General features: G+C 33.0%; 1 protein-coding gene across 1 annotated transcript; it reads left to right on the forward strand.

The window, feature by feature from the left end:
* The first annotated feature begins 6,352 nt into the window (after positions 1–6,352).
* On the forward strand, positions 6,353–11,286 carry LOC140768376 (nuclear transport factor 2-like). The gene is made up of 9 exons (XM_073108631.1): positions 6,353–6,565; positions 6,657–6,794; positions 6,893–7,184; positions 7,257–7,498; positions 7,649–7,823; positions 7,917–8,038; positions 8,149–8,214; positions 10,346–10,463; positions 10,684–11,286. The coding sequence occupies exons 1-9, from the start codon at positions 6,518–6,520 to the stop codon at positions 10,980–10,982; spliced, it is 1,500 nt and encodes a 499-aa protein (XP_072964732.1). The 5' UTR covers positions 6,353–6,517; the 3' UTR covers positions 10,983–11,286.
* The last annotated feature ends 915 nt before the right edge of the window (positions 11,287–12,201 follow it).

Here is a 12,201-nt window from a genome sequence, read left to right on the forward strand (position 1 = left end):
ATAGTCTAGATTTGTTTAGAGAGCAATGATCCGTTGATAAATTAAGGGTATATAAAACAATTTACATATGTGACTAGATTTACTAGTAAGTAAACTAGAATTTAAGTATCTTTTATTGTTTATCCTTATAACTGTTTCTTCTAATTTAGAAAAAATAATAAAGAGAGAAGTTTAAAATAAAGAGAGAAGTTTATTGTTTAAATAAAGAGAGAAGTTTATTGTCTAAATAATACTATATTAGTGAGGATTTTGTAGTTTGACTCCTTATTTTTCTTATAATATTTTAGTGGTACTTTGACTAACTTATTTTCAAAAAAAGAAAATTGGTACATGACTTCGATTATTTTTATATAATATTTTATTTTAAAATTATTTCTATCAAACCCTAATGCACGCATCCAAATCTTTTTTGTTCAATTCTTACTCTCTTTTCTCTTCTCCACTATTTTTCACTATTTTTTGTTAATCTTATGACCCCTTGGCAAAGGTGCAAGATAAATTCTGAGGTTGTTTCAAGTAATTAGTATTTTGATCGGTATGAAATATTTATTTTTCTCTGTACTTCTTGACATAGCAAAAGTATAAACACTAGGAGAGGGTTTTGACATTATACTTCTAAAACTGCCTTATGTGATTATTGATTGCTTTAATAAATGATGGTACGAAAAAAGCTGAAGGATGAATGTTGTATAGGTCCTTACATAGATGCTAAACAACAAACAGATTACAAATTCATATATGTGATATATGTAGAAAGTATCTAGCACTTTAAAAGTCTATTATGGATATCAATTGATAAATCATACTCCATAAATATAATATATCAGCAGTCTCTTAATCAGATACTTAAAGCAAGTAAATGATATTCATGAAGTATCATATAAGTATCATATTTAATATTTAATTTATTTCGGGCATCACAAGTTTTATATTCAGCTTCTACTTACTCAATTTGAAAACATGTATTCATACATAATAAACAAGAGAAAAATACAGTAGAATAGGAAGTGACAGTAAAAACTAAAATATCAAATAATTATATTCTTGGTATGAGAACTTAGAAAGTATAATAGCAAATGGTCTTACTCAGTTATTTGCAAGCTAATGTCCCACATTAGCTTAACAAATTGTATAAGGATTCAAGACAATCATAAATTTGAAAGTTTAGGGAGTTAAATAATTAGAAATAACACCCTGTATCAACTCTCAAATATAAATCTTTAAAACTTTTCATGTGTTTCTATGCAAGTGTAGGTGAAAAACAGACTCTTAGTAGGCTTAGATTAACAACTTAGGAAAATGAACACCTTGATGAGAAAAGGATAAATTAGGTAGAAACAAAGATTAGAAGAATAGGAATATTTCCTTTTTTAAAAGACATAGATTTGATAGTTATTAACTAAAAATACTTGATATATAATATTCAGTATATTGAACAATAATTTAAAAAATGTGTGATATGAAATATGACGGTAATTAAGAGTTAAGGAGTTCTAAATGAAATTACAGCTCCCACTTCTGTTGGGAGAAGATCACAATTCTTTCTCGAGGAATGGAAGGCACTACAAGAAAGATAGACTACTTTTCAAATCGCCCCGCGGTGGACCATATACTGCTTTGCCTCCTTTCACTTCTGGGCTTAGAGCTTATGGTCTTCGGCTCCCTGCGAATCTATAAATCAGAGAGCATGTCGCAAAAAAAAAGGATGGTCCCCTATGCATTTCATTCTTTCCAAAATAAAAGGAATGAAAGTATGCCGAATCATGATCACTCCGGGCAAACCCTGCCTGGATAACCACTGTGCTGAACGTCTAAAACCGAATATGATTTATGATCAAGAGTTCTTGAAAAGCCAACCCAAGAGCGACCCGCTGCCCAACTACATTTATACCAATAAGTATGCTAAAATATATACAATTTCAAAGCTCATTCCATAAATCATGTGCACCTAGCTATGGATATCCCTAAATTTTATCACGACAAGTTTTATAACTTTATAGTCATTGCATCATTATCATATATGTATATTCATCTGAAAATATAGCTAGAAATCATATAGCTTTTATAATTGAGGCTAAAATGATTTGGTGGTTAGCTAATTTAGGAGCCTACTATGTAACTAATATTTTTAAATGTACTAGATAGATAGATATAATACAATTGTACTTGCCATAGAAATATCTTTGGCATAGTACTTATCTAAAACATTTGGTGGTTCTATACACTTTTTTTAATTAGTCATCTTTAAAGATATATTATCTTAAATAACTCAATCTCTCAATTAGAGTATTAATTTATATAATCTAATGTGGTATGTGTCAAATGGAGGCAATTCAAAATAGGAGTGCAAATAAGTTCAATCAATATGTATCAAGTAGTATTAAATACTTTACCTTATACATAAATTATTTGATTGACTATTTTTAAAGTCTTAGACCCATCTTATTTATCTATTTTATGTTGTTTTTTTTTATAGGATAGATAGTAATTTGTTAAATGAATGTCTTGTTCTAAAATAAAATGTCATTTCAATAATATAAGATGTATTTTTCTTACATAATGCGCAAGAAATTTTCACTATTTTTAATGCTTACTTTGTTTAATATTAAAGATCACATTTTTTATATTTTTTACGCATAAGTGATGCATGATATCTTTTTCATTAATTTCAGTCATCATCTTGTATAATATTAAAGTGTACATTTTGTATAGTTTTTACGCATAATATATAAGTGATAATTAAAACTTTTTCACTGTTTTCATTGCCTACCTTACTTAGTATCAAAGCGCACATTTTATACACTCCATGCATACGTGTAATTTGCATAAGTGATACATAATAATATTTTACAAAATCAGAGACACTTTATAAAATTAGAATAAAAATATTGACAAAATAATATGTAAGCATTGAAAACATTTACGTAGGTGATACACCTTTTTTGAGCAAGATTAGATAGTCACAAAACATTGACGTAATTACACAAAATAATATAGATGAAGACAATTCATATATATCATATACTTTAAATATTTCTTTCTTTACAATATATTGATAAAATATTAAAGTGTGACTATATCAATCCTTGAATGGGCATAGTTTTAGTGCAACTTCTTCTATTATATCTATTTTTATAACAAATTAAGGATCATTGATTATAGTTTGGGTGCAACTTCTTCTATAATAAGACATTTATCATAATAATCATATCATGAAAGTAACTTAAATCCGATAGCGACAAGTATATGCTTGCATAGAGAACCAAGTAGCTTCCATATATTACATGTGTATTCTTTTTTTTTTTCTAGATTTACTATGTAAGCCTTTTCAATATTTGTGACATAAATTTCAAATATGTTGGACAACTCTACTATATATTGCCTTTCCCTTTCTCTTGCATTCATAATTATTTTCTTTGCTCATGTTGTCAGGGTAGTATTCATCTTTGTTGTAATATTATAGCGGTTCTAGAAATATTTTGCTACTTTCTTAGTTCTTTTAATCATATATTGTATAGGGAAATATATTACCTCTTTAACACTGTAATATTAGTTGAAATAATGTTATCTACGCTTAGGAAAACAATGATTTGCCTACCTTTCCTTTGGAATCCTTTCAATATATTTATAACGCTCTACATAAAACTCTTTTACATATCCATATAACTTTTATTAGATAGTGTAAAAGCACGAGCAATACTATAAAATTGATTGTAATGTACATAATTTTTTAGAGTATTTAAAGGATTTTCTAAAAGATGGACCATACAAAAACCATATACTACATTTGGGAAGATATTTTGTAATGCATTGATTAGCCCTTTTTGTCAGTCGAACATAATTATAATTCCTGAAATTAGTGAAATGCAATCACGAAGGTATATAAAAAAAATAAATCCAAGAATTCTCCTTCAACTACAACAAAACCAATAGAAAGCATATGGTTATCGTCATCCACTATTGTTGCAATTAACAATGATCATGTATATTTGCCTATGAGGAATATGTCATCAATAGTAAAAAATTGATGTATGTTAGCTCTGAATGTGCCCATCTAATTTATATTTTAGTGCGTTTATGTTCATTGGGTCTCTTAATGTTAACTCCCGCTTGTATAAAATTAGTAAATTGTATGGCTTGTTAAAGTTTTCTCGGACTTCCTTGGTTACTTTTACCCATTAACGATATGCTTTTCAATATGATACATATATGCCATACTTCGTTTATATAAATATTTGTATTAACTTCACCCTAAATTATTTGTTTATAACAACTTGCTCTCGAACTTTATTCAAAATGAAATCAGTTGTTACCCAACTATGACCTTGTCCAACTATTGGTTAATTGCATGTGTGCTTATTAATAAACTTGTTTTTCATCTCAAAAGCTGCAACTCAATTTAATTCATTGCTATTATCATTCATTAGCAGTCTAGGGAGCTATATCGAGCCTTTACTTTATAGTGCTTAAATCGATGAGTGACTACATATAATTTGGGAGCATGTTTCAAATTAGTTATTCCATGAAACCGTTGTCTAATATGTAAATCTAAAACAGGCATATAAGTATCACCCTCTTCTTCAAGAGTGTAAGATTAATAATAAATTCATTAAGAAAATCCTCAAATGTTTTATTCAATAATGTATTTGCTTCAGCCGTAGATATCCAATTTTTAAAGCCTATGATCAACTCAATAGGTGTTGAAATAAGTGGTCCATCTTCACAAACAAAGTCATCTAGTATTCTGTAATTATCAATTTTGTCATCTATAGAAGGAATGCCTTACTGCTCCATAATTAAATTATCAATTTTCTCATCTATAAGAACATACACATTTGTAAGAGATAATTAGCATCTTTTGTTTCCTATAAACTTTGTTTTAGAATATCGAACATGAAATAGTATGGTATCATTACTTGCTTAAAAAGAATATATTAGTTTTGACGACAAAATATACAAATCATATTGTCCTTTGCTAATTATTTATATTAATTTGATGCACATATTTTGTATAGTCAATGTGAATATATCTTGCATAATAGGTGATATATGCATCCCGTTGGGTTTAAGTTATATTAGATTCTGTCTAGGGGTCATTGCAAAAAGAAATGCCTTTGGTTTTAAAAATATCATGATTGAGTTTTTGAAACTAAATATATTCATTTTTTTTACTAGATAAGCACATTTTTATAAAAAAATATACACCACTTACATAAGCAATGCGCACAAATTGACGGGTCATTTGCACAACAACTCTTTAATTTTCTAAATATTAATAATGAACCATTATACACATCTCTTATGTAATTTATGTGTATTTAATTATAAAAAGATATGTATCTAGTATATAAAATAAACACATTCAATTTTAAGACCAAAAACTTTCTATTACTAAAAATAATGGTGTTTTTCTACAAATTAATAGTCTCACGTAAATATAACATAGTATGCATTATATATGTGCATCGTTTATCTTTATAATATACACATATTTTCATTAAATATACATCAAAGACTTTTAGAATCTATATGCTTACATTGCATATGATCTCTAGATTATCTTTCAGAATACTTTAATGAGAGAAGAACAAGACGAGGAAGATGAACAGTGAAAAAGATGAGAGAGATGTTGAATTAAGAAACTATCTTATAAAATTGCTAAATGAGACTATTTTAGATGAGAAAGAGTATTTGAATTGTAATTGATGAGCAACAGAAGAATGTGGAAGAAGAACGAGAGAAAGATGGAAAAAGAATGAGAGAGAAAAATGAAAGAAGTATATATCTAAAAAAATCTTGCTAAAGTGAAAGACACAAAAATGGGAGAGCCCATTTCTGCCAATTGAAAAATTGTGGGGGCTTGATAGCAAGAATCGCCACCTTTATATTTTAGAGAAAAGAAAATAAAGAAATTTTTATTTACCAAAATACCCCGAAGCCCTCGCGCCATGCCACGTTGTTGTTTGACGTACCTCTACTATTCTCACGTGCTCTTCCCGTATCGCGTCAGAATGGTTACGACGTAAGGCACCCACTTTTTTATAACACCCAATCGAATTGCGGGTCCCACTCTTATCCACCAATCTACGTCAGGGTTTTGTTTCAAGTGTCAGTTTCATCGTGTGCCAATAGTTATTTTTAACAGCAAAAAATTTAAACATCCCTAAGATGTCTCATAATAATCTTATGCGTATATAAGAATCTGCCATTACTCTCATCTTGTCATCAGTATCCAACGGCAAGATACGCCTCCGCCTATGTATAATTCTGCGGTCTATAACAATGTTCACTTTCTTGTCCTAAAATCCTAATTAGCCTATCATTACCAATTAACAGAATAATTCCAAAAATAAACAGAAAAATAGCAAAAAGTGCAGCTCCTCTCTTCTCTCTTCTCCTCGCTCTCAGATCCGAAGCGCCAAACCCTAAGAGAGAGAAAGTAGAGAGAGAGAGGTCCCTCCTCTTAGTCTTCCTCACCGGTACAGGGTTTTTTCCCCCCTCTTCTCGAGCACCAAAAATGGCTTCCGAGCACGCATCCGCCGCGTCTCCTCCCTCCGCTCAAGTGGTAATCTCCTTTCTCGATCCGATCACTCTGCTCTCTTCTCGCCATTCTTGATCCGGTTACCAATGATTCCCGTCTGGGCGATTTGTGTTAGGTTGGAAACGCCTTCGTCCACCAATACTACCACATCCTCCACGGGTCGCCGGAGCTCGTCCACCGCTTCTACCAAGAGGGAAGCAAGCTCGGCCGCCCCGAATCCCAGGGCATAATGTCCTCCGTCACCACTATGCAAGTAAGTGTGCAGTACTCTACCCTATTTAGCTTTGATTTGTTAGAGAGATTTGAACTTGGAATGATTGATGCAACTTTTTGGTGTATTTTGATGTGAAGTCGATCAATGAGAAGATTTTATCCATGGATTATAGCGATGTGAATGCGGAGATCAGCACGGTGGACGCCCAGGAGTCGCTTGATGGCGGGGTGCTTGTTCTTGTGACCGGGTGTCTCACTAGGAGTGACAATGTTAAGAGGCACTTCACGCAGTCGTTCTTCCTTGCGACGCAGGATAAGGGCTACTATGTCTTGAACGACATGTTTAGGTACGTGAAAGACGGCACGGAGTCGCAGGAGGGGAACTGTGGATCAGTGAATTGTAGCGATGCAGCTCCCACACCTGAGCTGGGTATGGTTCGGAAGCTCCTTAAAGCTTTTCTTTTCAAATTTGTAGTAATCTTCGTTCCTCTTTATATTATAGCAGAGGCTCCTCCACGGGAGCAACAGGAAATTGAAAGAACGGTTTCACAACCGGTGGAAGAGGAAGCAAACGAGGAGGAAGTGTATAACCCTCCGGAGAATGAGAATGGCTTGGTTGTGGAGGAGGAAGTTCCAATGGACGAGGTGATTGATGCGGCCCCAAACAATTCTCAGGCAGTAGTAGCTAATGTGAGTCATAGTACTATACAGGAAGAGGCTCCTAAGAAGTCATATGCGTCAATAGTAAGTATTCATTTGAGCATTTCCAATTTGCACCTGAAACTTATTGGTTTGCTCATCTATAGCATCATATGTTATAGTACTATATATATCCTTCTAAAGTATTTTGTGGTCCAATCTGTCCACTGGTTTGAAATGTATCAATTGATGTAGGTTAAAGACAGGAAAGAGAATGCAACACCTGTATCAGCTCCCACACCTACTCCTGCTAGGCCTGTAATTCTTAACGTAGAGAGGCAGGCAACCCCTTCTCCTACACCTGTTTCACAGGAGAACTCTGCTGCCAATTCCAGTGCTGCCGAAGCCAACGAGATCCAAGAGGCAGAAGGTTGTGCAGATCCCTTTCTAAGAAGTTCTCCCTTTTTTACAATTCACATACACTAGGTCTTGCAACTATTAAACTTGTTTCCTTTTTTGTCAGCTGAGGGGTATTCGGTTTACATTAAAAACCTTCCATTAAATGCTACTCCTGCACAACTTGAGGAGGAGTTCAAGAGGTTTGGACCTATTAAGCCTGGGGGCATACAAGTTAGAAGCCATAAGGTATCTTTTTGTTGAACTTTCTCTACATTTACTAACCTGTAGGTTATTTTTATGTTATGTATTGTATTCTTTCTTTTCCTCTAATAAGTGGCATTTTTAATGAAATGCAGCAACAAGGGTTCTGCTTTGGTTTTGTGGAGTTTGAGGTGGCTACTTCTGTCCAAACTGCAATAGAGGTGCTGTTCATGAGCCAACTGATTTGTAACTTTTCTAGTAAAGTATACCTTATTCATTGCTAGAAGCTGTTTCATTTTACTTATACTTATGAGTTCCTTATTAGGATGTAGTATATTATTATTTGGGAAATATATCTCTTATGACTAAGTTTTCAGACTATATATGGTTTCATAGGCCACTGATTTTTCATACTTTGGTAGCTTTTCTGTATTATACTTTAGTCCTGTAGTATACTCTTTAGGTCCTTTTGTTCTTGTACTTTAAGGTTGTTTCTTTTTGTGTTATGTTACATGAGTGTTGATCTCACAAGGTATAGCATCAAATATTTTCTTTACACTCTATTAAGGGGTGTAAACAAGTCGATCTTGAGCGAGCTGGCTTCAGCTTAGGTTTGCTCAAAATTAATTTCGAGCATACACTCTATTAAGGGGTGTAAATAAGTCGATCTCGAGCGAGCCGGCTCTTGTTCAAGCTTGCTCAAAAGTAATTTCAAGCATAGCTTGGGATTCAAGCTTGGCTTAGCTCAAATCAAGCCGAGCCCAAACTTGGAACTAAGCTATTTTCAAACCAAGTTGAACCAAGTCTATTATTCAAGCCAAGCCAGATAGAGCCCAAGCTGTCAAGTCTTAAAATGAGCCAAAAAACTATTCAAACTATGCCAAAAACTATTTAATATATAGATATACATATTATATTTGAGCCAAGCCTGAGGGAATTGACTCTAACTCTGACTTGGCTCGAAATTCAAACTAAACCAAAAACAAAGCTCTGGATTGGCTCAACTCAAGCCGAGCTTGAGATGCTCGTTTATTTTGACACCCCTACACTCTATCTGTCGTTTTGTCCATCTTTCCAATTCTAAGAAGTGTTTGTTTCTTTTGTTTGTGATTTCATATTACATAATGAGTACATTGGTTTCTAGCTTTTATTTTTTGGATATTAATCAAAAACACCTTGCCTTTTGTTTTTATCATCATTTACACTGTACAATATAGATATTTATCATTTGATCTTTACAATTTGCCTAAATATCATTTACACCCGACATTTTTTCAAGTTAGGCGCTATCTTGCTAAAAGCTACTAAGAAGCATAGACAAGGGCACAAATATGACACAGTCATGAGGATACAAAATATCTTTACAGTCCATTTGGATCGAGTTTAGCTCCAAAATTAGAGTAGTTAACTCTCATTTTTCAAACTAGAAGGTACCTTAAATTTGTTTAGGAAAATTGGGTGTTTAGTTCTAAACTAGAAAGTGGTGTTATTATTATATTTAATGTGACATGAAAAAATAGTGGATTTATGAGATATTTTGTCAAAGAAATATCTTGTTGCTTCTGTTTTCGTAAACTTACAAAGAAATCATATGCAAAAAGTTTTTTAAATGGAAACTACAGTTGCCGCCTTGTAGTAGGATTTTCTTTTTCTTTATTTGCAAAGAATAAATAATTCTTTGTCCGAAGTGCCTGGAGGTTTCTTTAAGCCATACAAAGCCTTCTTAAATTTTAGAACTTTATTCTTCATGGTTCTTTTAAGTATTATCCAAGATTTAGTAGAATAAGCCAGAAAGGAAGATGAACCAAAAGAAACTAGAAGGTGCCTTTTGGGAAACGGGAGACTAATCAGAGAAGGCAATATTTGGACAGGACAGGTATTTAGGTTTTTCTCCGACTAAATATTGGGTTAGTAAATGGACACCCAATAAATGAGTGGAAGATCCTACCTTAAGGTGAAAAAGGCACTTGTCCTAGTAGACATGCCCCTCCAGATACAAGGAACCAAACAGCCTCAAATATGTTTCTCTTCAACCCGAGCTAGCAAAAAAAATATTTGGGAGTATTAGCCCTTCATTCTGTCTAATCTTTTTTTAGGTTTAGGAGAGTAACACACCAATGTAAGAGATACACATTATAAATACATAAAATTGTGGACATCTTGTGTTGATTGCAAAAATGCAAATACAAGGATAATAAGTTTAACACTAGAATACAGGCTTTATTCATGTGGTGTCAGAATAAGATGACATGGATGGTGATGAACTAAATCTTGAGAATTAAGTTTACAGGCTGGTCTAATTTGTTGCAATTTTTGAAGTATAATATGGAGGCCTGATTCATCTTTTTACAGGCTTCACCCATTTTGATTGGTGGTCGGCAAGCATATGTCGAGGAAAAGCGGCCCGCAGGTTCACGAGGCAAGTGGAACATTATTTTCAGGTTTTGTCTTAGTGTGCTTTTGATCTTGAGCCATATCTAGCTCCTTCCATTCAAGTTTACCCAACATCATTCTTGATGCATAAATTGCCTAGTCTTTTTTGTCATCTGGTAGCACAAAGATCTTACATGTCTTAATTTTTAAGTCTTACAAATATTGCTAATATGATAGAATATTGATCTTTTTGTTCCAAAGTTTCATTACACTAATGCCCTATATCATTGTATTGTACAATCACATTGTATGAGCAGCTAGCAGCAGAGGAAGGTTTCTTTCTGGTAGAGGAGGCATTTTCAGGAATGATGGTGGTAGAGGACGTGGAGGCTATGGTGGTGGGAGAGGTTATGGGAGGGGAGATTATAATAGCAGGTCTGATTTTGGCAACAGAAGTGGCAGTCGTGGAGGATCTTCATACCGTGCTGGAGGTGATGGTGGATATCAGAGAGTTGACCATAGTGGATCTAATTTTGATCATGGGAACCGCCCTGGGTCATCGACTGGCAATGCATCTCCCAGAAATGTTGCATCTCAGGTGCCAGCTCCAGCTTAAGGCTTTGAATCAGGAAGCTGCCTTTAATGGTTTCTGATTCAAAGTACACATTCATCAGACATTCAGATGTTAATCATCCATGGCTACCACTCTGCTAATATTTCCAAGTGGATTGCTAGGTTTCTGTTGGTCTATCATTCTCTTTTATTTGCGTAGCACGGCGTAAGAAAACTCTCTTTCAAAATATTTAGGATAACTACATTATCTTTTGGTAGGTGGCTCTAATATGTCATATTTAGGAGTTAACCCATGTTATCTTGTATTCTTTCTTTCCTCCATGATGGAAAGCTTCGGTTCTTTATTCCCTCTTCTTTATTCGTCTTGTATTTGGAATTTTTAGTTTTTCTCTCTCTGGAATTACTCCACCAAGAGCATAACCTTTTCTAATGATGATGCTAAATGTTGTGTTTGACTATCGGGCCTCCTAGTTCTGACCTATAACACTATCATATATATATATATATATTACGTTGATACTAACTCTTGTTTAGCTGTTGTACTTCGTATTGTTTATGTAGATTGGTTGAGCCTATGCTGTAAGAGGAATTCATTAATAGTTTGTTATTATGTGCATATTTGCCTAATATATACCACACGCTACCTTTTTTTCGTTTTCTTCCAATGAGTCAGAAACTTAACAGATTTGCAACTCTTGTATATGATTCTTTCGGCCAAACTAGATGATGCTAGAAATTTTAGCCCCCATCCACTTGTAGGATAAGGATAAGCTTATTCTAAAATAAATCTCTTTATTTTAGTGTTGTAATTAAACAATATTTTATCTTATCTTGGTATAGTTTTTTCTCTTTTTTTCTCATCTTATTCCATACAATTTTTAAAAATTAATTTAATAATAATTTATAATTATTATTTTTCCTCTAAATTAGATAATATTTAATTACATATCATTTCAGGTATAGTTGATTTTTTTTTCTCCATTATCTCTTCTATTAAATAATAGTCATCTCAGCTACAATTTAGGTTTTCTCTCTTATTTATCTCTTCTTTTAAATATTAGTCATCTCATCTATAGTTAAAATTTATTTTTTTCAAACTAGTAAATTCTTAAAAAATAAAAATAAAAAATATTTAAGTTCACACATTTTTTTTACAATGCGGGTTCATAACCTCATAATACACCATAGTGATGGTTTATAACTCTACATTACATCGTAGTGCGGACTTATAACATTGTATTAACCCGCAATATCTAGTGCAT

Source organism: Typha angustifolia, chromosome 10 (genome assembly GCF_048772165.1).
Source record: "Typha angustifolia cultivar Huaian chromosome 10, ASM4877216v1, whole genome shotgun sequence".
NCBI classification, from domain to species: Eukaryota; Viridiplantae; Streptophyta; class Magnoliopsida; order Poales; family Typhaceae; genus Typha; species Typha angustifolia.

Bases quoted from the DNA above. Each gene is read 5' to 3' on its own strand.
- LOC140768376 (XM_073108631.1), top strand. From the start codon at position 6,518: ATGGCTTCCGAGCACGCATCCGCCGCGTCTCCTCCCTCCGCTCAAGTG. The intron at 6,566-6,656 runs GTAATCTCCTTT...GATTTGTGTTAG, and splicing joins CTCCTCCCTCCGCTCAAGTG to GTTGGAAACGCCTTCGTCCA. The intron at 6,795-6,892 runs GTAAGTGTGCAG...TTTGATGTGAAG, and splicing joins CCTCCGTCACCACTATGCAA to TCGATCAATGAGAAGATTTT.